The 24007-nt window shown below is 40.4% G+C and overlaps 1 protein-coding gene across 1 annotated transcript; it reads left to right on the top strand.

The window, feature by feature from the left end:
• The first annotated feature begins 7562 nt into the window (after positions 1-7562).
• LOC115104604 (5-hydroxytryptamine receptor 5A-like) lies at positions 7563-21963 on the top strand. Its single transcript, XM_029625962.2, has 2 exons — positions 7563-8288; positions 21631-21963. Exons 1-2 carry the CDS (start codon positions 7563-7565, stop codon positions 21961-21963), a joined length of 1059 nt encoding a protein of 352 aa, XP_029481822.1.
• The last annotated feature ends 2044 nt before the right edge of the window (positions 21964-24007 follow it).

Raw genomic sequence — 24007 nt, 5'->3', positions numbered from 1 at the left:
CAATTTATGAACTCATCTTGACTGAGCGCTCCTTGAAACACCTGTGTCAAGAATCTGGGATGCAGTGAACAGTTAGGTGATACATAAAGCAACATTGAAATTGAATCAATGATGTAAAACAAAACAAAAATTAATACATTTCCCGTTTGGAAAGTCTTTAAGGACACAATTCACAGCAGCATTGACAGATGTGTTGACATGACAACTGCGTCAGAGTTTTAAGCGACGCCTTCCACCCTTTTGTACCATGCTGGCTGAAGCCCTAGCTAGCCAGCCCTAGCTACGGTAACACCAGACACAGATGAAAGGGGAAATATAGAAGTATCTTTCCCATAGATTAATAGTGTATTATTTTACAGTTTTTCTCAATTGCTAAAACACAATTTCTGAAACGTTGCTCCATTTCCTGAAAACATTAAACACAAAACCTCATCTTCAAGCACTATTTACATAACCTCTGACTCCTCTCGCAAAATGAAACATTCGCCTCGAAACAGTTTTACCTGTTTTCAAAATCAAACACTGCTCTCAAATCAGAAACAAAGTGATCAAAATGATATACACTCTCAAGGTGTCAGTAAACAATACACCGAAAAATGGAAAACACATTGTTCAAAACATACATTTCTCAGGGAGAAGTCCATTTTTAATCAAAAAAAATATTCATATTTTTCCGTCAGTCTTTTGATGAACGAAAACAAGTTCTATCATAGTAGCTCAAAATTGATCAGAAATTACTACTCTGCTTTGCTCTCTGCAATTTAGTTTTTTGTTCTTCCTCCCCCTTGTACCCCTATTTTTACAGTACTGTACCCTGCATCTCACAAACTTGTCCTTTGACTGTAATTCTTGTTCTTTGTTGATATGAACCTGCAACCAGTCAAAATCTATTGAGCAGTCAACACTGTTAATAAATGGAAAGCACAATTACAATTTGCAGCAATACAATTTGTCCATTGTACAGTATTCAGCCTACAATGCACTGTACTAAAGTATACAATACTAAAAGGGACAAAAATCAAAGGAGCAAACATGTGATCAATGTGCTTCTTCTTGTCTTTGGGCTGGGTCAGGCCAGAGCACTTCGTCGACATCACAAGCAATGTTGTTCCTCCTGAGGCAACGGGGGAAGAAGCCTCTTGTGTGCCGTATCCAGCCCTGACATGATTCCTCACCTATATCACCGCAGGCTAAATCCATGGCTTGCAGCAGATTTACTCTGGTGTAGGGTTGTCTATCATACACTTTCCATCTCCAAGAGGAGAAAAACTCCTCAATCGGATTCAGGAAAGGCGAGTGTGGAGGGAGGTACAGGTTCATAAACTGCCCATTGATGTTAAACCATTCCCTTACCTGAGCAGCTCGGTGGAAACTGACATTGTCCCACACTATCACATAGGTGGGAATGGGATTCTCATTTAGCTCTTGAACCTGCTGCTCAAATAAAATATATCTTAGATTGGCAATAAATCTTAGAAGGTGTTATATGGCCCGAGTATAACATGGTTGCTGATAGCAGCACAGATTGTGACATTGCCACCTCGTTGACCAGGGACTTCAACAATGGCCCGCTGTCCAATCATGTTTCGGCCTCTCCTTCTCCTCTTTGTTAGATTGAAGCCTGCTTCATCGACAAAGATGAACTCATGGGATCTGTCCAAGGATTCCAAGTCAAATATTGTCTGTGTAGCAATACAATATACTGTATGTAGGATTGTGTAAGTCATACAGAGACAGTGCTATACTGTAGAGTACAATTAGGTTTCTGATTCACATACATTGTATGTACTGAAGAGTAATGTCATTCACATAGTATGTGTTAGTACTGTAGACAATCTCGATTACAGTAAATGTTTCTGAATGTACACTTACTTGCACATACTGAGCTCGCAGTTCTTTTACCCTTGGTGAGTTTCGCTCAAAAGGTACTCTGTATACTTGTTTCATTCGCATCCTGTTACGATGGAGGACACGGTCAATTGTGGAAATGCTCACACTGTCGATTCTTAGGAAGTGTGTGTTCTCTTGTATCACTCGTTCCTGGATTTCTATGAGTCGTATTGCAATATCTTGAAGGACCATGCCAACTATAACGGCCTCTTGCTCCTGAGTGAATATAGCTGTCCTTCCACCTTCATGCCTTGCAATTCTACAAAAAGTAGTTGTGCAGTTACAAAACTTTACAAATGTCTATTGAAACAGCTGCATATAGTGTAGTACAGTAAATTTGTAATTACAAAAATACAGTAGTATCCTGTACCTGCTCTCTTCTCTGAATGTCCTTACTATGGTGGACACAAAAAAAATTGTCTCAAATTGGGTTGCAATCTAAGTCTTACTTCCATCATTGTCAGTCCATGGACAAGAACATGGTCTATAACTGTTGCTCGAATTTCATCAGATATTTCCACTCTTTGTCTTCCTCTTCGTCCTCCTCTTCCTCTTCCTTGCCCTCCTCCTCCTTGTCGCCTACCTCGCATACGCACTCGTCCTCGACCTCTCACATAGTTTCTTCTATCCATTCTCAGACTTTCTCCTTCCCACCTTCAACAACCTGTTTGCTGTCTGAACTGGCTTATATTGGTTGTGTCGCATCATTTGAAACAGGTTAAATCAATTTTGAGTGGTTGTGTTCAATCAATGACATGTGTGGCTTACAGTTAACTATTTTTGGCCAACCATTAAAGTAAATGTCTTTCCAGTTAATCTGTTCTGTTGTATTTTATTATTTATGTATATGCAAATAATAATGTTATGAATCTTGTATTCAAATGCGTAATGTGCAAAAATATTCAGGGACAGTTAAAAATGTCCAGTGTACAAATATAAGATGATGAATAGGATTGACATTTACTCTTACGGGTGGCCCAAAATAATGATCTGAAAGCCACAGCCCAAACATCTCAGGTTATTCATGCAACCCAAATGGCTGGGTCAAGATAACCAAGTGTGTGTTATGTCCAGTAACAACACATGAACAGTATGGTGTGGTGACTTTGCTGTACATTATCCTAAGGTTAGCCTGTCGTGACCCCTATGAGTGGGGACCAGGCTGCTATTTTTTAAACCTGCTTGACACATCGGCCTCACTCGTTTGAATGGTACTCAGTCTCCTCTGTTATTTTCAACTGAAAAGATGGCTAGAGAGATTCATTGTTATACCTGAAAGTAGCATATGGCCTGAGATATCCAACAGTAACTTCTCCATTAAAAACCTCCTTCCCTCTCTCACTCACTCATTGAATGTGCAGTAGACTGACGGTTTGGAAGCATTTGCATTTTAAGAACCAACGAGCAAGTGTATCTTATTTATCCATAAAAAAAGATGGAGGTTCATACCAGAGTCATCAACGATGAATAAAAGGTGCCTGAAGACAAATACATAACATCCTTGTGTCAGATCATTGGGATGTTTGGAATCCTGTTCAATCAAACTTGGCAACTAGGTCTTCAGGATAAACCATTGTTTCCCTTGCGCTTCAAGAAAGAAATTTTGGACAAGTACTAATTGAACTCATGATTTCAGTATGCAACAAGAAGAGACTGCATATTAAAAGTGTTTTGTGTGCCCTAAGCTGGCATTCTGTTAAATATACAGTGGGGCAAAAAAGTATTTAGTCAGACACCAATTGTGCATGTTCTCCCACTTAAAAAGATGAGAGAGGCTTGTAATTTTCATCATAGATACACTTCAACTATGACAGACAAAATCAGAAAAAAAAATCCAGAAAATCACATTGTAGAATTTTTAATGATGTTATTTGCAAATTATGGTGGAAAATACGTATTTGGGCACCTACAAAAAAGCAAGATTTCTGGCACTCACAGACCTGTAACTTCTTCTTTAAGAGGCTCCTCTGTCCTCCACTCATTACCTGTATTAATGGCACCTATTTGAATGTTAATCATGTTAATCATAAGTAAAAACGTTAGAGAAACTGAATTATTGAATTTTGTTGACTATTATTTTGCATTATATATAGGTACTGGTCAGGTTCTGCAGAACAGCACTTTTTAAAAAAAAGTGATTTATATATGGTTACGGTACTTTTTGATACTGTTTGTATAAATCCATGTTATGTACAACGTAAGGCACTGAATTTGTAATTGTATTTGAAAGAAATTATTTTATTTTTTAAAATATATATGATCATGTAAATATAATATTATTATTGAACTATTATAAAGTGTTAACTATCTAAATGGTGGGATATGCATAAGCAGTTGAGGCACTCATACTCGTGCATAAGCCTTGTTAAAGCTTCAAAAGTTACAAACACTAAATTGTGTGTTCCATTGTAGATCTTTTCATATGTGATGCTTTTTTTGTGAGAAAGAATGTTGGCGTTTGTGCGTTGGAACTGAATACTTATGTTCTTAGTCAGAATCAAGGATGTAGTGGAGTACCTCAGCTGCTTATTAACTGGATATCACAAGCAAGTATGAAAGTTGCAGGCAGATTACTTGTCAGTTTAAATGAGCCTCTCGGCCAGCTTTCTGCTGTTGTGAGCAACTTACCAAACAGCGTCTTTATAACACACCAGAATAAAGTAGTGCTTTCACAGGGAATGTGCAAATCCAGTGAACAAAATCGTAACAATGATCTGATTAAAAGTATTCTCCTTCAATGCCCTTCACAGTTTCCTTTGCTTGTAGCTTCAATTCTTCAACTGATATGGTTGTGACCATTGTCACGTGTCAAGACTACCAAGAACCATGTTTTCTGTTGGCATGACTTAGGGCTCTATTCAATGCATGTCGTAGGAAGTTCAGCACTAAAGCCCAATTGAAATCTGAAGGCAATGTTCCTGCGTTGGAGGTAGGGTTGCACATTTTGGGAATATTCAGAGGTGGGAACCTTCCGTGGGAATTAATGGAAATATATGCAAATTAATATTAATACCATTTAAATGTAGATGTGTTTTGCATTGGATATATTTACCATATCATATGGAGACAGAAACATAAACCTTTTACCTTATCATAAGTAAAAAATAATTGCAAATGATTAAATCCTTCCAACAGAAAAAAAACATTTGTTCCGAATTGAACAGAAAGGAATATTGAATGATCCCCAATGATACATCGCATCACCCAAAAACGTTTTCAACATACAACTGTAAAGTGATAGTCAAGAAACTAAAGCTTTGGTTGTCTTCCTCTCGGGCTTCCTTGTCTTCTCCCTGGACAACCTCAATGAACATACCACTTTTTGAACATCAGACTCTGGGGCCACATCTTCACTGTCACTTTCCAACCTTGTTGAGGATGGCTTGTTGTCAGGCTCAAAAAGCCTCAAATTTGCCAGGATGGCCTCCAATTTTCCAACCCTTGTATTGGTCAGCCTGTTGTGTGCTTTGGTGTGTGTGTTCCCAAACAAGATCCAGTTGCACTCTGAGGCGGCTGATGTTGGTGGGATTTGGAGGATGATGTACGCAACAGGGGAAAGAGCCTCAGATTCACAAGTCCCTTCCACCAGGTGGCTGATGAGATATGTTGGCAAAACTGCCATATTGCAACTCCATCCCAAAGTCCTTGCTTGGAAGTGTACTTTGCCAGACTGCCAAGAACCTTGCCATTATCCAGGCCAAGGTGACGAGACACGGTAGTGATGACACCATAGGCCTTGTTGATCTGTGCACCAGACAGGATTCTCTTGCCAGCATACTTGTGGTCCAGCATGTATGCTGCAGCGTGACAACACCACCCCAACGGGTGTTGGTGGGCAGCTTCAATGTGGTGCTCTTATTCTTCTCACTTTGCTGGGTGAGGTTGATTGCTGCTATAACTTTTTGATCCTTCACATACCTAACCATTTCATTGGCTCTCTTGTAGAGTGTATCCATTGTTTTCAGTGCCATGATGTCCTTGAGGAGCATATTCAATGCATGGGCAGCACAGCCAATGGGTGTGATGTGAGGGTTGGTCTCCTCCACTTTAGACCAAGCAGCCTTCATGTTCGTGGCATGGTCTGTCACCAGTGCAAGTACCTTCTGTGGTCCACGGTCATCTGCAATGTAGACACAGGTGTGTCTGTTGTCCCTTGTGTCTGTGCTCTTGTAGAATACTGGTTGAGGGGTGGAGATGATGTAGTTCATTATTCCTTACCCATGAACATTTGACCACCCATCAGAGATTATCTCAATACAGTGTGCTTTCTCTATGATTTGCTAGACCTTCACTTGTAATCTGTTGAAGTCTGCATCCAGCAAATGAGTAGATAAAGCATGTCTGGTTGGAGGGTGTATGCTGGGCAAAGAACATTCAGAAATCTCTTCCAAATCACATTGCCTGTGTGCATCAGAGGTGAACCAGTTGCATACACAACACGAGCAAGACATTCATCAGCATTTCTCTGACTACGTTCCTCCATTGAGTTAAAAAAAAATGGCTGATTCCAGGAGGACCATGAGCTGCTGCTATCGATAAGGTGTCTGATTCATCATTTTCACCTCGAATAGAAGTAGAGGGACTTTTGTCAGAGGTTGCTTGTTGTGAGCGCTGAGGGAACTTTATGCACTTGGCCAGATGATTCTGCATCTTTGTTGCATTCTTCACATATGATTTGGCACAGTATTTGCAAATGTACACAGCTTTTCCATATATATAAGCTGCAGTGAAATGTCTCCACACATCATATAGCGCCCGAGGCATTTTCCTGAATATAATTTATTTTGTAAAAAAAAACAAATACAATTCCATGTATAGATAAATAGATAAACAGTTAAACAACTCCTTTGTAAGATAAATGTTTTAAAATTAAACATGTATGGAAACAGGTGAATTGACACTCCTCAGTTAGCAGGCTCAAGCAAGCTAAAAACCCACATGGAAGCAAAAATGAACTAGCAGAAATGGTTAACAAGTTAGAAATTATTTAAACACACTTTGCTGTAGACTACTATTTACTAGTTAACAAAAAAGTAGGTATTTCGTATAAAATATATTCACACCATCCAGTATTGTAATCAAAACTTACCAGAAAGCATGTAGTCCTTGGCTCAGACAGTGTAGTAGTGTGGGCTCAATAGCATCTCATTAGTGTGCAAGATCTTGAGAATCAGCTGTATATGTGATGGAAGAGTGCACTGTGAATGCAGAGGATTGCAATTCCATTGGATTGGGGATAGTTTAACCAAAATATGCCACAAGACCTAGAATTGCCTTATGTGTGTATCCCACAAAAAAGGTTTACTGTTACAAGCTAACTTTGTAGATGAATTTAAGCAAAATTTCCCAAATTCCCTAGCTTAACTTCCCATGGAACATTTCCAGAAGAATTCTGGACATTTACCGGAAAGTTTCCTGATCCTTTGTAACCCTAGTTGGCATAGACTGCATTCATGGTAAACGCTGCATATGTCGGTTCAATCGGAAATTACCTTTACATTTCTATCACCCAATTTGTAACTCTTCCGCGATACAGATGAATAGAGCACCTAATAAGCTTCTTCTTCTATCTCTCTCTACACTGCAGGATATCAGAAGCCTTCCCTGTGACAGACCTGTCTGACCATATTAAGCCACCTGGGCTGTGTGACCACTGCTGAACACTGTTGAACATGACTGAGCCCAACATGAGCCTAGTGACCACCAACATCAGCGGGGCCGGGAGCGACAACCTGGGGTATGGAACAGGGAACTTCTACCGTCCGTTTTCAGTGTTCAGCGTGCTAACCCTCACCCTGCTAGCCATGCTGGTGGTGGCCACCTTTGTTTGGAACCTCCTGGTTCTCCTCACCATCCTGAGGGTGCGGACCTTCCACCGTGTGCCCCACAACCTGGTGGCTTCCATGGCCATTTCAGACGTGATGGTGGCTGCCCTGGTCATGCCACTGAGCCTGGTACACGAGCTCAATGGGCGGCTGTGGAAGCTGGGCCGCGTGCTCTGCCAAGTGTGGATCTCCTTCGACGTGCTCTGCTGCACGGCCAGCATCTGGAACGTGACCGCCATCGCCCTGGACCGCTACTGGTCCATCACCAGACACTTGGAATACACGCTCAAGACTCGCAAGAGGATCTCCAATGTGATGATCGTACTCACCTGGCTGCTGTCCTCAGTCATCTCCCTGTCGCCACTGTTCGGCTGGGGGGAGACCTACTCAGAGGAGGGCATGGAGTGCCAGGTGAGCCAGGCACCCTCCTACACCATCTTCTCCACCTTCGGAGCGTTCTACCTGCCGCTGTGCGTGGTGCTCTTCGTCTACTGGAAGATCTACAAGGCGGCCAAGTTCCGCATCGGCTCGCGCAAGACCAACACCATCACGCCTATGGCTGAGGTGATTGAGGTACTTTTGTTACCATAGTCTTACCCTGTGCCAGGCGGGTAAAACTGGTTAGAATTACATTTGTAAAAAAAAATCCAAACAGTTTTTGGTTGTAATTATTTATTTTTCAACTAGTTTTGCCCGCTGGATGGTTGGTTGTTCCATGTGGGATCCACATGATGAACTACCAGTAGGCTAGCATGGCATTAATAACCAGATGATTTCATTACCTTATTATTACTTTGACACACTCGTAAAGCTCCTCTGGCATTTTTGACAGACCTAATCAACCCTGATCAATGTTCAGATAATGGTTGCCCATTCAAACAAGATCTGAATCATTATCTGAATATACATAAATTATATCAGTGTCATTATACCTTTCTCACATCTGCTCCTGAGGTGCATATCACATTGTTATCGACTGATGAGGATATGCTGTTGCTCTCATATCGGTTGCTGGGCAATTAGTAGAAAACCATGTCATCTCCACAACACATTCTGAGCTGTGTTCTGATGGTGTTGTGATGGTGCTGCAGGATGTGTATTGCTCTCTAATGCTTGTGTGTACTGTATCTCATATTCAACAGACCAAATCACATGGAGGCATGCACACAAGTATGTTTGTACATAGGCCCACACACATGCACATCCACACACACAAATACACACACACAAATATACACACAGAGGGTGGGAGATAATGTGTTCCCCACACAGACGGACATTTAATCCATGGCATTTAATCCAAGGAATAATCAAGAAGCAGTGGCAAGTGAAGAAGGGCCTGGTATTAATGGCTATAGTGCCCAAGCTTGTTCAAATGGAGCTGCCTCCATGTTGCCTCCACAAGGGTTGGGGTCAATTCAAAAAAATTATATAATTCTAAATTCTGGAATTCAAGCATGAAGTGGAGAATTTACTTGGAATTGAATTAGAATTGTAAAAATACATATAAGTGGAATTGAATTTAAATTTAGACTGTCTGAATTGGAATTACATTTAAACTGTAAAACAAACATTTGAATGGAATTGGAATTTAATCGGAATTTAGACTGTCTGATTTGGAATTAATCAGGAATTGAACAAGAACCATCATTGGAATGGAATTGAAATGGAATTGCCATTTAGGCTGTCTGTATTGGAATTGAATTTGAATTGTAAAATAAAAACATCCTTGGATTGGAATGTAGAATTGTAAAACTTCAATTGTATTATAATCGTGCAAGTTCCAGTTACTGGAGTTTATGTATTTAGCATTGAAATTGAATGCACATGTTGTTTTAAATCATTTCAACACACTACTGTGAACACAATGTTTGATCAAATATTTATAACTATATACAGTACTGTATATGCATTATATTAAAATGTTTTCTAATGAGGATGTGCAATATGTTTCCAATGTATTTATTTTGGTCCCATTAAAGGGATATTTCACCCAAATTTCATTTTGGTTTCCTTACCCTTAAGCAGTCTATGAACTACAACATTGTAATTTTGTAATTTGGGTGGACTATCCCTTAAGGATGCCTTGTTAATATACACTGAGTGTACACCTTCCTAATATTGAGTTCCACCCCCTTTTGTCCTCAGAACAGACTCAATTTGTCAGGGCATGGACTCTACAAAAAAGTGTTCTACGGGGATGCTGGCCCATCTAGACTCCAATGCTTCCCACAGTTGTGTCAAGTTGGCTGGATATCCTTTGGGTGGTTGACCATTCTTGATACACACAGGACACTGTTGAGTGTGAAAAACCCAGCAGAGTTGTAGTTCTTGAAACACTCAAGCTGATATGCCTGGCACCTACAGTATTACCATCCCCCGTTCAAAGGCACAAATCTTTTGTTTGCTCATTCACCCTCTGAATGGCACACATACACAATCCATGTCTCAATTGTCTCAATAAGGGATCATAGCTTTCACCTGGATTCATCTGGTCAGTCTATCATGGAAAGAGCAGGTGTTCCTAATGTTTGGTAACTCAGTGTATAGGGGCTTAATTCCAGTATTGTTTACTAAATTATTCTTTATTGCTTACATTTTAGCTTTGGAAAAATACGTTTGAAATGGTTTCAGGGGGCTGATTAACACTTCCCAGCATGCATAAATTATTCATTTGCACATTTATTTTTGTCTACTCTGATCTGTTAGTAGTTGGATTTATTTATTTATAGCTTAGGTTGTCCTACCAATTTTATGCTCACTATCTTCTATAATCAGTCTGAATGGAAAAGGTGGGTGATGAATTATTCCAAATCTTGTAAATGTGCCATTTGGCTGGATATCAATTAAGCAATAATACATGAGAGGCCATGTGTTATGACATTTTTATCATGGCTGTGATGTGGTCATAGCCATGAGGCGAAACCGGCTCAACTGTATTACAGTTTTTATACAATGGGTTACCAGCATTAAAATCAAGATTATTTCCCAAACCATCCTTTTTTTTTAAACAAAAAAAAATGCTACATTCACTGAGACTGGATGTCAAGTGACATTTTAGGCGCTCTCTGGTCGTTAGTTCTATTCGTATTGACTGCCATGTAAAGCAAAACTACCCGAGCGCTGGTTGATAGTTCCAGAACTTTGGTTTCTAGGGAGGCTGTACATGGTTCTGAAAACAGCGCACGTCTGGTCTATGCGTAGGAAAATTGAATAACGGATCAAAACATTGTATAGGGGAGCTGTCCATGGTTCTGAAAACAGCACTGAAACATTGTAGCAAAGACATTACAACAACAGATAAGAATAGAAACCACAATGACAATTATTTTCATATAGTCACAGCACCGACAGCTATTAATTTATGATACTGAATTGCACATTTCCACAAGGCAGAGCTCATTCTCCTAGCTTCTCATAAATGCAGCCACGACGATTCTCTCTGTCTCTTTCCATTGGATTTTTGTGGTTCAAGGTTTCTTCATTTTTGTCTTTTATCACGAATGAGTCTGGCTTCAGTTTGTGATTTCCTTCACTGCGTCTTTGGCAAAAGTGCAACTGCAAATCAAACCACACCTTATTCAGTAGGTGGCGTATAAACTCCAGAGAATATTATCATTCTCCTGTTTTGAAACAGTTACCAGATCGATATGTATACCCTTTTCTGACAGCCATTCCAGAAAGCACTTCACTGCCCAGTTGGTTTGTCTTGATGTAGCTAGCTTCTTCACTTTGCTCCTTTTCTATGTTGTCTATACCAGGGCTAACATTACAGATTTTTGCATGTCTAACGTTAAAGCTAAGCTCAGGTTGCTGGTCAACTTGCTCTTCTTCTTGTTTAATTTCTTTAATGTCCTCCTCTTCTTGTTGGCACCATTCATTAAACATTAGTGGATAAAACAAATCAAGAATAACTTTAAAATCATCCATGATGAATTACAGGTGCTAAGACTAGTAGTTGTAAAAGTAGTTGTGGTAGTGCGTTGCTAGGTAACGATGTAAAGATTCCACTTTAAATGAACGTGGCCATGTGTATGTTTTCTCATTTATCATGGGCAGGAGAGGCTCTAACAATGGGAATTCTAAACCACCAGTTGTATAATTGGAATTAAACATCAGCCTGAAGGTCATCATCATTTCATAAAATGGCCTGATGTGGTGTGCAAATAAAATTATTTCTTATTGCTGTGATATGGATATAACAGATAATCAAAGACAGACCTGCTGGTATTTCAACACACTTATGAACACATCATTTTATGGAACCCTAGATAAAAGCTGAAAAAAGTGAATCCAATGACCTAGTCTTTGTCACTAATAAACACAATCATGGGTGAAAATTCTAACGTCTGTCCAAATACACACACATATTTGCATAAATCCCAATGTGCCTTCAGAGTGAACTTCATAATTACCACTGTGTTTGCTTGTGATAGACATGGTTGTTTCATTCAATTCCCCTTCACTGGGTGCCTAAGTTAATATTTTATCCATGAACTCAAACCCTTTATGACAATACATCACATATCATATAAGGCTGTACCTCAACAGCCTAGTTTTACCATAACACACTGGTCTGAAAGTCTTGGTTTGTAGGCCACATTGGGCAAGTCACATTATGCTGGTTTGCAAAGTGATATGTAATTCCTATTGGAATCCAGACAGAGTTAGCATATCCAACAACTGGGGCCGGTTGCACCAGTTGGTCATAAGTGGGTCATAACTCTACATCAGATGTTAAATGCGCTCTACATTGGACCTAAAAATGATACCTGTTGCGCCACCTGGGCGTAAGCCCTTCTACGCCTAGTAGAGACAGGCGTAGGGTTTTAAATTAGGACTATCTTCATCATGATACACACAGAAAATAATAGCAATATTTAACAACATCAACAGGCTTTTCACGTTGCCTATGAGCCAATAGCAAAACAATACACTTGATGTATGCTACATTATAGCATGCTAAATGTGTGTGATCAGTGGTAGACTAGCAAACGAAGCCAGAGTTTAAAAAAATAGCCAATTACACAGATTAACATTCAGTGAAGCAAAACACATTCATTGGACGTAAGACAGGTCAAGGACTTTTGGTTGGTAAATAGGCTAAGGTACTACACAAGGAAATTACTAATTACCCACAACCTGCATTAAGAATAACTTCTAAGGTAGACTTAACTATACTAAGGAGACCGATTTAACCATCTAAACTGGAACAACTATCTCAGCAATGGGTTCAATAAATCCAACTACTAACGGATTGTATTAGTTTAGAAAAACGTATGTTATTTATCTTTGTATAGCATGAGATCAATTAATCAATGTACATGCAAATACACAAATATTGAAACAAACAATTTAAAAAAAAATCTACCTACAATAGAGCACGCTGGGAAATATAATAATAATGGGTGTGGTTTTGAGTTCCTCCGTGTTTAAACATGAATTAAGTCATGTCAGAAGCTAGTTTATTCATTACTTACCAACAAGAGCTGCAAATTCCAATAAAACTACATCACGTTTTGAAGTTCACTTTTCCTACTTTGTCGAACAACACCATCATAACTCTAGCGAATAAGTTTTGTGGGTCAGAGTGCAGTATTTATTTCGTTTCATAGCACAAACGTTTGTTAGCATGTTTCTCACACTGGTTTTAGCCGCGGATGGGTTGCCAAGCAACATGTGCCTCAGAGGGAGTCAGTCTGTATTGCACTACATTCCCATGAATTGTGAAACTGTATGAACCGAGCAGCTAGCGTGACAGGTCAAATGTTTTTGAAAAATGTCAGCTAAGTACCTAACAAAATAACAACATTATGGCATTCACTAATCACATATAATAGAGATTTCGAGAATATTTGTGGACACATTTCTTACTTACTCAACCTTTAAGAATTCCATTCAACTCTGGTTATTAACACCAACACTCAGGTTCTTTTACAGCACCGAGTGTTAATTTAAATCCTGAATTAATAAATCTCTCATTTATGGAGAAGGAATTTCACTCTACCTTTAGTATTTTTGCTTTATTTGGACATACACATATTACAAAAGGTGGAGACAGGAACTGAACCCTGTTCTGGGGGAGAACACATATACTTGTTGCAGGGAATGTTGCCAAACATGCCCACAGCTCTACAAGATTCTCTCACTTCTATCATGAATCTTGTTTCAAAATAGCATTTAAGCACTTAATAACATGATGTGTAAATGTTACATTGAATATAAATACAGTGGGGCAAAAAAGTATTTAGTCAGCCACCAATTGTGCAAGTTCTCCCACTTAAAAAGATGAGAGAGGCCTGTAATTTTCATCATAGGTACACTTCAACTATGACAGACAGAATGAGAAAAAAAATCCAGAAAATCACAATGTAGGATTTTTAATGAGTTTATTTGCAAATTAAAGATTTCTGGCTCTCACAGACCTGAGGCTCCTCTGTCCTCCACTCGTTACCTGTAGTAATGGCACCTGTTTGAACTTGTTATCAGTATAAAAGACACCTGTTCACAACCTCAAACAGTCACACTCCAAACTCCACTATGGCCAAGACCAAAGAGCTGTCAAAGGACACCAGAAACAAAATTGTAGACCTGCACCAGGCTGGGAAAGACTGAATCCGCAACAGGTAAGCAGCTTGGTTTGAAGAAATCAACTGTGGGAGCAATTATTAGGAAATGGAAGACATACAAGACCACTGATAATCTCCCTCGATCTGGGGCTCCACGCAAGATCTCACCCAGTGGGGTCAAAATGATCACAAGAACGGTGAGCAAAAATCCCAGAACCACACGGGGGGACCTAGTGAATGACCTACAGAGAGCTGGGACCAAAGTAACAAAGCCTACCATCAGTAACACACTACACCGCCAGGGACTCAAATCCTGCAGTGCCAGACGTGTCCCCCTGCTTAAACCAGTACATGTCCAGGCCCGTCTGAAGTTTGCTGACTCCCCATCCCGCATGCGTAATCATCGCCTGACACTAATTAGCATAACGCAACGGACATAAATATCCCTAGAAAATATTCCTATTCATGAAAATCACAAATTAAATATATTGAGACACAGCTTAGCCTTTTGTTAATCACCCTGTCATCTCAGATTTTCAAAATATACTTTACATCCAAAGCTAGACAAGCATTTGTGTAAGTTTATCGATAGCCTAGCATAGCATTTTGTCCAGCTAGCAGCAGGTAACTTGGTCACGGAAATCAGAAAAGCAATCAAATTAAATTGTTTACCTTTGATGAACTTTGAATGTTTTCACTCACAAGACTCCCAGTTAGCTAGCCAATGTTGCTTTTTTCCAAAAATATTATTTTTGTAGGCGAAATAGCTCCGTTTGTTCTTCATGTTTGGCTGAGAAATCGCCCGGAAATTGCAGTCACGAAAACGGCGAAAAATATTCCAAATTAGCTCCATAATATCGACAGAAACATGGCAAACGTTGTTTATAATCAATCCTCAAGGTGTTTTTCAAATATCTATTCGATAATATATCCGTCGGGACAATTAGTTTTTCAATAGGACCGATTGGAGTAATGGCTACCTCTGTATTTTACGCGAGAGTCACCCTGGGAGCCATCAGGTGACCACTTACGCAATGTAGCCGCCTACGGCTATTCTTCAACATAGATGCGTAAAACTACGTCACAATGCTGTAGATACCTTGGGGAAGCTGGTTGATAGCACATTAACAGCTCAATAGGGACTCATTGGAATGCAGTGCTTTCAAAATATGGGGCACTTCCAGATTGGATTTTTCTCTGGCTTTCGCCTGCAACATCAGTTCTGTTATACTCACAGACAATATGTTTACAGTTTTGGAAACGTTAGAGTGTTTTCTATCCTAAGCTGTCAATTATATGCATATTCTAGCATCTTGTCCTGACAAAATATCCCTTTTTAAACGGGAACGTTTTTTTCTTCCAAAAAGGAAAATACTGCCCCTAGAGTCGCAACAGGCTAGAGAGCATTTGGATGATCCAGAAGAAGATTGGGAGAATGTCATATGGTCAGATGAAACCAAAATATAACTTTTTGGTAAAAACTCAACTCGTTGTGTTTGGAGGACAAAGAATGCTGAGTTGCATCCAAAGAACACCATACCTACTGTGAAGCATGGGGGTGGAAACATCATGCTTTGGGGCTGTTTTTCTGCAAAGGGACCAGGATGACTGATCCGTGTAAAGGAAAGAATGAATGGGGCCATGTATCGTGAGGTTTTGAGTGAAAACCTCCTTCTATCAGCAAGGGCATTGAAGATGAAACGTGGCTGGGTCTTTCAGCATGACAATGATCCCAAACACAAGCATTTCAAGGTCCTGGAGTGGCCTAGCCAGTCTCCAGATCTAAACCCCATAGAAAATCTTTGGAGGGAGTTGAAAGTCTGTGTTGCCCAGCAACAGCCCCAAAACATCACTGCTCTAGAGGAGATCTGCATGGAGGAATGGGCCAAAATATCAGCAACAGTGTGTGAAAACCTTGTGAAGACTTACAGAAAACGTTTGACCTCTGTCATTGCCAACAAAGGGTATATAACAAAGTATTGAGATAAACTTTTGTTATTGACCAAATACTTATTTTCCACCATAATTTGCAAATAAATTCATTAAAAATCCTACAATATGATTTTCTGGATTTTTTTTGTGTACCTATGATGAAAATTACAGGCCTCTCTCATCTTTTTAAGTGGGAAAACTTGCACAATTGGTGGCTGACTAAATACTTTTTTGCCCCACTGTAAATGTGTTTTTAGGTGTATCCCTATCTCATAAAAAAAGGTTTGGTGATTTGTGTAATTGTTTTTACAGCATGGAGCATTGTTTCCCACAATGTGCCAAACCATTCAGAGACATTTTTTAACAGCTTTAGCTTGTCAATGATATTCAATAATTGGGATAATGTTTTACATCTTTATGATTGTATGTTTTAATATGAAAACCATCGTATTGTCTTATTTTATATATTTAACATTTTAAGATAATTCCCTTAATTCCTGAGATTTTTCCGAATTCAGGAGACATTTTGAGGTTTACCAGGAATCCCTCTTAGTTCGCTATTAGGTAAAGTTGGTCTTTGGAACCTGCCATGAATTGAGGTAGTAGGGTTCAGTTTGGATTGAGTTGAAAGAAGGGAAGGAATTTAATTAGGTGAATTGTTGAGGCAGAATATTGAATTAGGAATTGTATTTTTTTCTTGACTTAGAATTGATGGAATTTTTTTAAATTGAATTTGTGGAAATGACTTGATATTCTTAAACAGCAACACTTTTAAGATTTGTTAAGAATGCTCAAATAGGGCTATTTCACTGATTTGGAGATGGTTGAAAGTAGACTTCTTATAGACTGGTAGGTCATTGGGAAATATCCTTTAGCTTTCGTATGTTTTATTAAATTATACCGCATTCAAACAATAGAAACCCCTGGCACTCTACACTCCCTCTAGTTTTCACATAAATTAATTAGACAGTCAAATATCACCCTCTAGAACTGTGGTATTTCAGCTGAATTAGCTTAGTCAATTCATTTTCTATGGAGAAAAGTTAGGCTGTTTTATCTGTGGTATGATAGTTTGTATACATGGGTGTTTGGATCAGCATTAACACACAAAAGGAGTCGTGAATATTAGGCGTGATAACATGTTCCATTAACACATCCGGCATAAACTTGATAACCTGTTCCCAATACATTTTAAATGTATTTAGGAACAACAAACGCTAGCTTTTCAGGGGTTTGTGAACACAAATACAGGTTGAATACTTGTTTACGTGGTACGATGACATTTGTTAGTGTGTAATTATTGTACTTGCAACACCTTTTTAAACATGACTGTGTCCGGTAGGGTATCTTTTGAATGCACTTCAAGCGGGCTTACTTTCAAACCATGTTTAAACGCAATCCCAAACCCCCTCGTATGGCTCAGTAGAGTAGAACCACTGTGTTCTAATAGGAAATTATATGGATCTTTAGACTACTGCTACTTGGTAAATAAAAATAATCAGCTATGTTTAATCCAGTTGAGACTATCAAGCAATATCAAACAGGGTTGTTATTGCTTATGTCTTGTGTATTACTTTCGTTTGCATGTCTTCAAGAGATTCTCCTGTACTTTTGGTTACTTTATAGCCAGTAGTTCTGAAAGTAGCACTCACAGGCTCAAAGTGAGCCCGGAAAATTGCGTAATATGTCACATGCAGTGCATGAGGAAAGTATTCAGACACCTTGACTTTTTCAACATTTTGTTACGTTACACCTTTATTCTAAAATTGTTTTTGTTTTTTATATAATTTTTTTTTTATAATCCTAATCTACACATAATACCCCAAAATGACAAAGCAAAAACAGGTTTTTAGAAATACTAGCAAATGTATTAAAAATTAAAAACAGAAATATCACATTGACATAAGTATTCAGACCCTTTACTCAGTACTTTGTTGAAGCACATTTGGCAGCAATTACAGTCTTCTTAGGTATGACGCTACAAGCTTGGCACACCTGTATTTGGGTGTTTCTCCCATTCTTCTCTACAGATCCTCTCAAGCTTTGTCAGGTTGGACGAGGAGCATTGCTGCACAGCTATTTTCAGGTCTCTCCAGAGATGTTCAATTCGGTTTGTTCATTTGTGTAATGGTTTTTAGAGCATTGAGCATTGTTTCAAACCATATGAGAAGAAGAAAGCATTAAACAGCTTTAGCTTATCAATGATATTCAATAATTGGATGAGTTTCTTGGGATAATGTTTTACATCTTAATGATTATATGATTTAATATTAAAAGCATCTTATTGTATTTATATATATATATATTTAACATTGTAAAGCTAATTCCTGAGAGTTTTCAGAATTCAGGAGACATTTTGAGGTTTACCAGGAACATTTCCTCTTAGTTTGTTAATAGGTAAAGTTGGTCTTTAGATTGGGTGTTCCGGGCTCAGGCTGGGACACTCAAGGACATTCAGAGACATTCATTGTCCCCGAAGCCACTCCTGCTATGTCTTGGCTGTGTACTTAGGGTTGTTTTCCTGTTGGAAGGTGAACCTTTGCCCCAGTCTGTCGTCCTGAGCACACTGGAGCAGGTTTTCCTCAAGGATCGCTTTGTACTTTGCTCTGTTCATCTTTCCCTCGATCTTGTCTAGTCTCCCAGTCCCTGCCACTGAAAAACATCCCCACAGTAAGATGCTGCCACAAACATGCTTCACCGCAGGGATGGTGCCAGGTTTCCTCCAGATGTGACACTTGGCATTCAGAGAATCTTGTTTCTCATGGTCTGAGAGTCTTTAGGTGCCTTTTGGCAAACTCCATGAAGGCTGTCATGTACATTTTATTGAGCAGTGGCTTCCGTCTGGCCACTCTACCATAAAAGGCCTGATTGGTGGAATGGTGCAGAGATGGTTGTCCTTCTGGAAGGTTCTCCCATCTCCACAGAGGAACTCTAGAGCTCTGTCAGGTTGACCATTGGGTTCTTGGTCACCTCCCTGACCAAGGCCCTTCTCTCCCAATTGCTCAGTTTGGCTGGGCGGCCAGCTCTAGGAAGAGATGGAGGTAACTGTGTTCTTGGGGACCTTCTGTGCTGCAGAATTTTTTTGGTACCCTTCCCCAGATCTGTGCCTTGACACAATCCTGTTTCGGAGCTCTGCAGACAATTCCTTCAACCTCATGGCTTAGTTTTTCCTCTGACATGCACTGTCAACTGTGGGACCTTAGGTGTGTGTCTTTCCAAATTATGTCCAAACAATTGAATTTACCACAGGTGGTGTCACGTTCTGACCCTAGTTCTTGTGTTATTTGTTTGTTTTAGTTGGTCAGGACGTGAGTTGGGTGGGCATTCTATGTTTTGGGTTTCTAGGTTGGTTTTCTGTGTTCGGCCTAGTATGGTTCTCAATCAGAGGCAGGTGTCGTTAGTTGTCTCTGATTGAGAATCATACTTAGGTAGCCTGTTTTGTGGGTGATTGTTTCCGTGTCTGTGTTTGTTCGCCACACGGTATTGTTTCGGTTTTGTTCACGTTTATTGTTTTGTATTCATTGAGTGTTCAGTTTATGTTTTTAAATAAACAACCATGAACACTTACCACGCCGCATCTTGGTCCGATCCGACACCTCCTCTTTAGACGAAGAGGAGAAAACCCTTACAGGTGGACTCCAATCAAGTTGTAGAAACATCTCAAGGACAATCAATGGAAACAGGATGCACTCTGAGCTCAAATTCGAGTCTCATAATATAGGGTCTGAATACTTATGTAAATAATGTATTTCTGTTATTTATTTTTAATACATTTGCTAAATATCTAAAAAAAAAACATTATGGGGTATTGTGTGTAGATTGCTGAGGATTTAAAAAATATATATAAACTATTAAGAATAATTCTCTAATGTAACAAAATGTGGGAAAAGTCAAGGGGTCTGAATACTTTCCGAAGGCACTGTATGTGCAGTTATGTGCACCACGTTATTGCTCTCTCTTTCTCTCTCTTCTGTGTCCATTGAATTATTGGGCCCGATATCTGAGCTTAAAGTATTACATCCATATACACTGTCAAAGAGGCCATCTTGGATTCAAACAACAACAAAGTGTACACTGAGGGATGGGACTAGAGAAATGTTACCAATATCAAATTCACAGACAGATCTATGGATGCAAGGACTAGCCATGAATGAGATAAAAAGTAGACAATGTATGTGTGGTGATGTGGTAAGACAGTTGAACTAAGTTTGTGAGGCATTTATAAATGATATTTTTCAAGAATCAATGGCTATATTTCATCAAAACACACTAATTGGCCCAGATTCCCCTTCAAACTGCAACCCCTTTTTCCACAATACCTCAGGGTACAATATACACTACCCTTCAATTTGGCATCAGCAACTTCCCCCTAGACCCTGTGCTTTTAACCCATATCCTCTCCTGCAAATGGAATGAATCTCTCCATTTGTCTCCCTGGCCTCCTGACCCTTATTGATTTCTGTAAGAATTTACTTTTTCACACCAACGTCAACTAATTCTGACTAAGCTCTTTATACATCTCTACATTTCAGTCTTAGAGCACCTGGTGTTGTTGTTGCTGCCAATAGGCTGCCGGCCTACCTGCCACTCTAGTTTTAATATACCAGGGACCGCGTCCCTATTTATAGTGCACTTCTTTTGACCACAGCCCATAGAGGGCCATTTGGGACGCGCAACCCAGATGTGATCTGCTGGGAGGAAAGTGTAGGTTTGTAAACAGCTCATTCATGATGACCTGCAGCGGTCAGGTGTAGAGACAATCACTATTTCATCAGGCTCCTTATAACAGGGCGGGTGCCTGGAGAGGAGAAATGGGCGGAAAGATTGAAGGATGGTGTTTTCATTCCATTTATTCTGTGTGAGGCTGATGGCTTTTGATTTAATTTGATTTATTAGGATCCCCATTAGCAGACGCCAATGGCGACAGCTAGTCTTACTGGGCTCCGACATATAACGAAAACACATTACAGACAAAAGACTTTACATACAGACAACAAGTAGGTCACATGGGGGAGAGGTGTTGTGCCATGAGGTGTTTCTTTATTTGTTTTTGAAACCAGGTTTGCTGCTTGAGTTCTGCCGGGGCTTGTAGTTTATGACCTGTAGCGTGGCTGATTGATTCATCAGACACTATTTTTCTTGTTTTTGGTTGATACGTTTATTGTCTTGCCCACAAGGTTCAATTATCTAATTCATTGGCTTGTTCTTTTGCTGATGAGTATCAATTTGATGACTGTTTGATTGACTAAGTGACTAATTGACTGAGAAAAAAATAAGTTATGGCTTATGTAAAATGAACAAATGTAAAACTGAACGCCTGCAATTAAAAACAGATTGATTGGTCGGTTCTTTAATTTCTTAATTGGTTGACTGATTGGATTGACTAACTGATTGGCTGACTGTTTGATTGACAGGTGAAGGAGGCATCGGGGCAGCCCCAGATGGTGTTTACTGTGCGCCACGCTACGGTGACCTTTCAGATGGACGGCGACACGTGGCGCGAGCAGAAGGAGAAGAAGGCGGCGCTGATGGTGGGCATACTGATCGGCGTCTTCGTCCTCTGCTGGATCCCCTTCTTCCTCACAGAGCTCATCATCCCGCTGTGCCACTGCGACATTCCGCCCATCTGGAAGAGCATCTTCCTGTGGCTGGGCTACTCCAACTCCTTCTTCAACCCACTAATATACACAGCTTTCAACAAGAACTACAACAACGCCCTGAAGAACCTGTTCTCCCGCCAACACTAAGCCTGGGGATGAGGGCTGGAGGACGAGGGCTGGAGGACAAAACTGACAGTGTAAAATCAGCGGGTCCTATCGTCTCTGACCACAGAACATTGGCCATAATTTTTGTTTCATTTAACACTGAGGCTGGGGCAGAGACTAAGACTGAGACCACAGGAGTTTGGTGGCACCTTAATTGGGGAGGACGAGCTTGTGGTTAATGGCTGGAGCAGAATAAGTGCAATGGTATCAAATACATCAAACAAATGGTGTCCACGTGTTTGATGCCCTTCCATTCGTGCCATTCCAGCCATAATTATGAGCCATCCTCCCCTCAGCAGGCTCCTGTGGCCGAGACTAAGGTTGGGGATAAGGCAGAGGCAGAGAATGGGGCTGAGGCTCAGGCTCAAGCTGAACCACACGAACAGCCACTTCACCAGGAGGCTAGTTCTATCAGAGCTAGAGAGCAAATCTGACAAACCAGCACAGGCTCTATTAGCGTCTCCTTTCCCAACTCTGCATCAACCAAGTTCTTGCGAATCAGCTTGTTGAAAGACTTTCAGAACTTCAACGATGTTTTTACATCAAATCAAGTTTTATTTGTCACAAATTTGAAAAAGCTATCAAAAAGTGAATTTACATAACAATAACGAGGCTATATACAGGGGGTACCGAGCCAATATGCAGGGGTACAGGTTAGTCGAGGTAATTTGTAAAGTGACTATGCATAGATAATAAACAGTAAGTAGCAGCAATGTAGAAACAAAGGAGGGGGGTCAATGTAAATAGTCCGGGTGGCCATTTGTTTAGTTGTTCAGCAGTCTTATGGCTTTGGTTGTAGAAGCTGTTAAGGAGCCTTTTGGTCCTAGACTCCGCGCCGCAGAACCACTTGCCATGCGGTAGCAGAGAGAACAGTCTAGGACTTGGGTGACTGGAGTCTTTGACAATCTTTCTCTGACACCGCCTAGTATATAGGTTCTGGATGTCAGGAAGCTTGGCCCCAGTGATGTACTGGGCAGTGCGCACTACCCTAGCGCCTTATGGTTGGATGCCGAGCAGTTGCCATACCAGTCAACAGGTCAGGATGCTCTCGATGGTGCAGCTGTAGAACTTTTTGAGGATATGGGACCCATTCCAAATTTTTCAGTCTCCTGAGGGAAAAAGTTGTTGTGCCCTCTTCACAACTATCTTGGTGTGTTTGGACCATGATTGTTTGTTGGTGATGTGGACACCAAGGAACTTCAAACTCTCAACCCGCTCCACTTCAGTCCCGTCGATGTTAATGTGGCCTGTTTGGCCCTCCAATTCCTAAACTCCACGATCAGCTCCTTTGTCTTGCTCACATTGAGAGTGAAGTTTCTGTCCTGGAACCACACCGCCAGGTCTCTGACCTCCTCCCTATAGGCTGTCTCATCATTGTCGGTGTCCATGACTACCACTGTTGTGTCGTCAGCAAACTTAATGATGGTGTTGGAGTCGTGCTTGGCCACGCAGTTGTGGGTGAACAGAGAGTACAGCAGGGGACTAAGCATGCACCCCTGAGGATCAGTGTGGCAGTTGAGGATCAGTGTTGATCCCCTGTTGAGGATCAGTTTGGCAGATGTGTTGTTGCCTATCCTTACCACCTGGGGGTGGCCCATCAGGAAGTCCAGGAACGAATTGCAGACGGAGGTGTTTAGCCCCAGGGTTCTTAGCTTAGTGATGAGTTTTGAGGGCACTATGGTGTTGAACGCTGAGCTGTAGTCAAGGAACAGCATTCTCACGTAGGTGTTCCTTTTGTTCAGGTGGGAAATGGTAGTGCGGAGTGCTATAGAGGTTGCATCAACTGTGGATCTGTTGGACCGGTACGCAAATTGTAGTGGGTCTAGGGTTTCTGGGATGATGGTGTTGATGTGAACCATGACCAGCCTTTTTACCTCATTCATGCTGGTAGAAATGAGGTAAAAATGGATTTAAATGTTCCTGCATTAAAGTCCCCGGGCCACTAGGAGCGCCACTTCTGTGTGAGCATTCTCTTGTTTGCGAATGGCATTACATAGCTCATTGAGTGTGGTCTTAGTGCCTACAT

The sequence above is a fragment of the Oncorhynchus nerka genome, linkage group LG22 (genome assembly GCF_034236695.1).
Source record: "Oncorhynchus nerka isolate Pitt River linkage group LG22, Oner_Uvic_2.0, whole genome shotgun sequence".
Taxonomy (NCBI): domain Eukaryota; kingdom Metazoa; phylum Chordata; class Actinopteri; order Salmoniformes; family Salmonidae; genus Oncorhynchus; species Oncorhynchus nerka.
The sequence above is the reverse complement of the archived record's forward strand: the minus strand, read 5'-3'. Positions and strand labels throughout refer to the sequence as shown.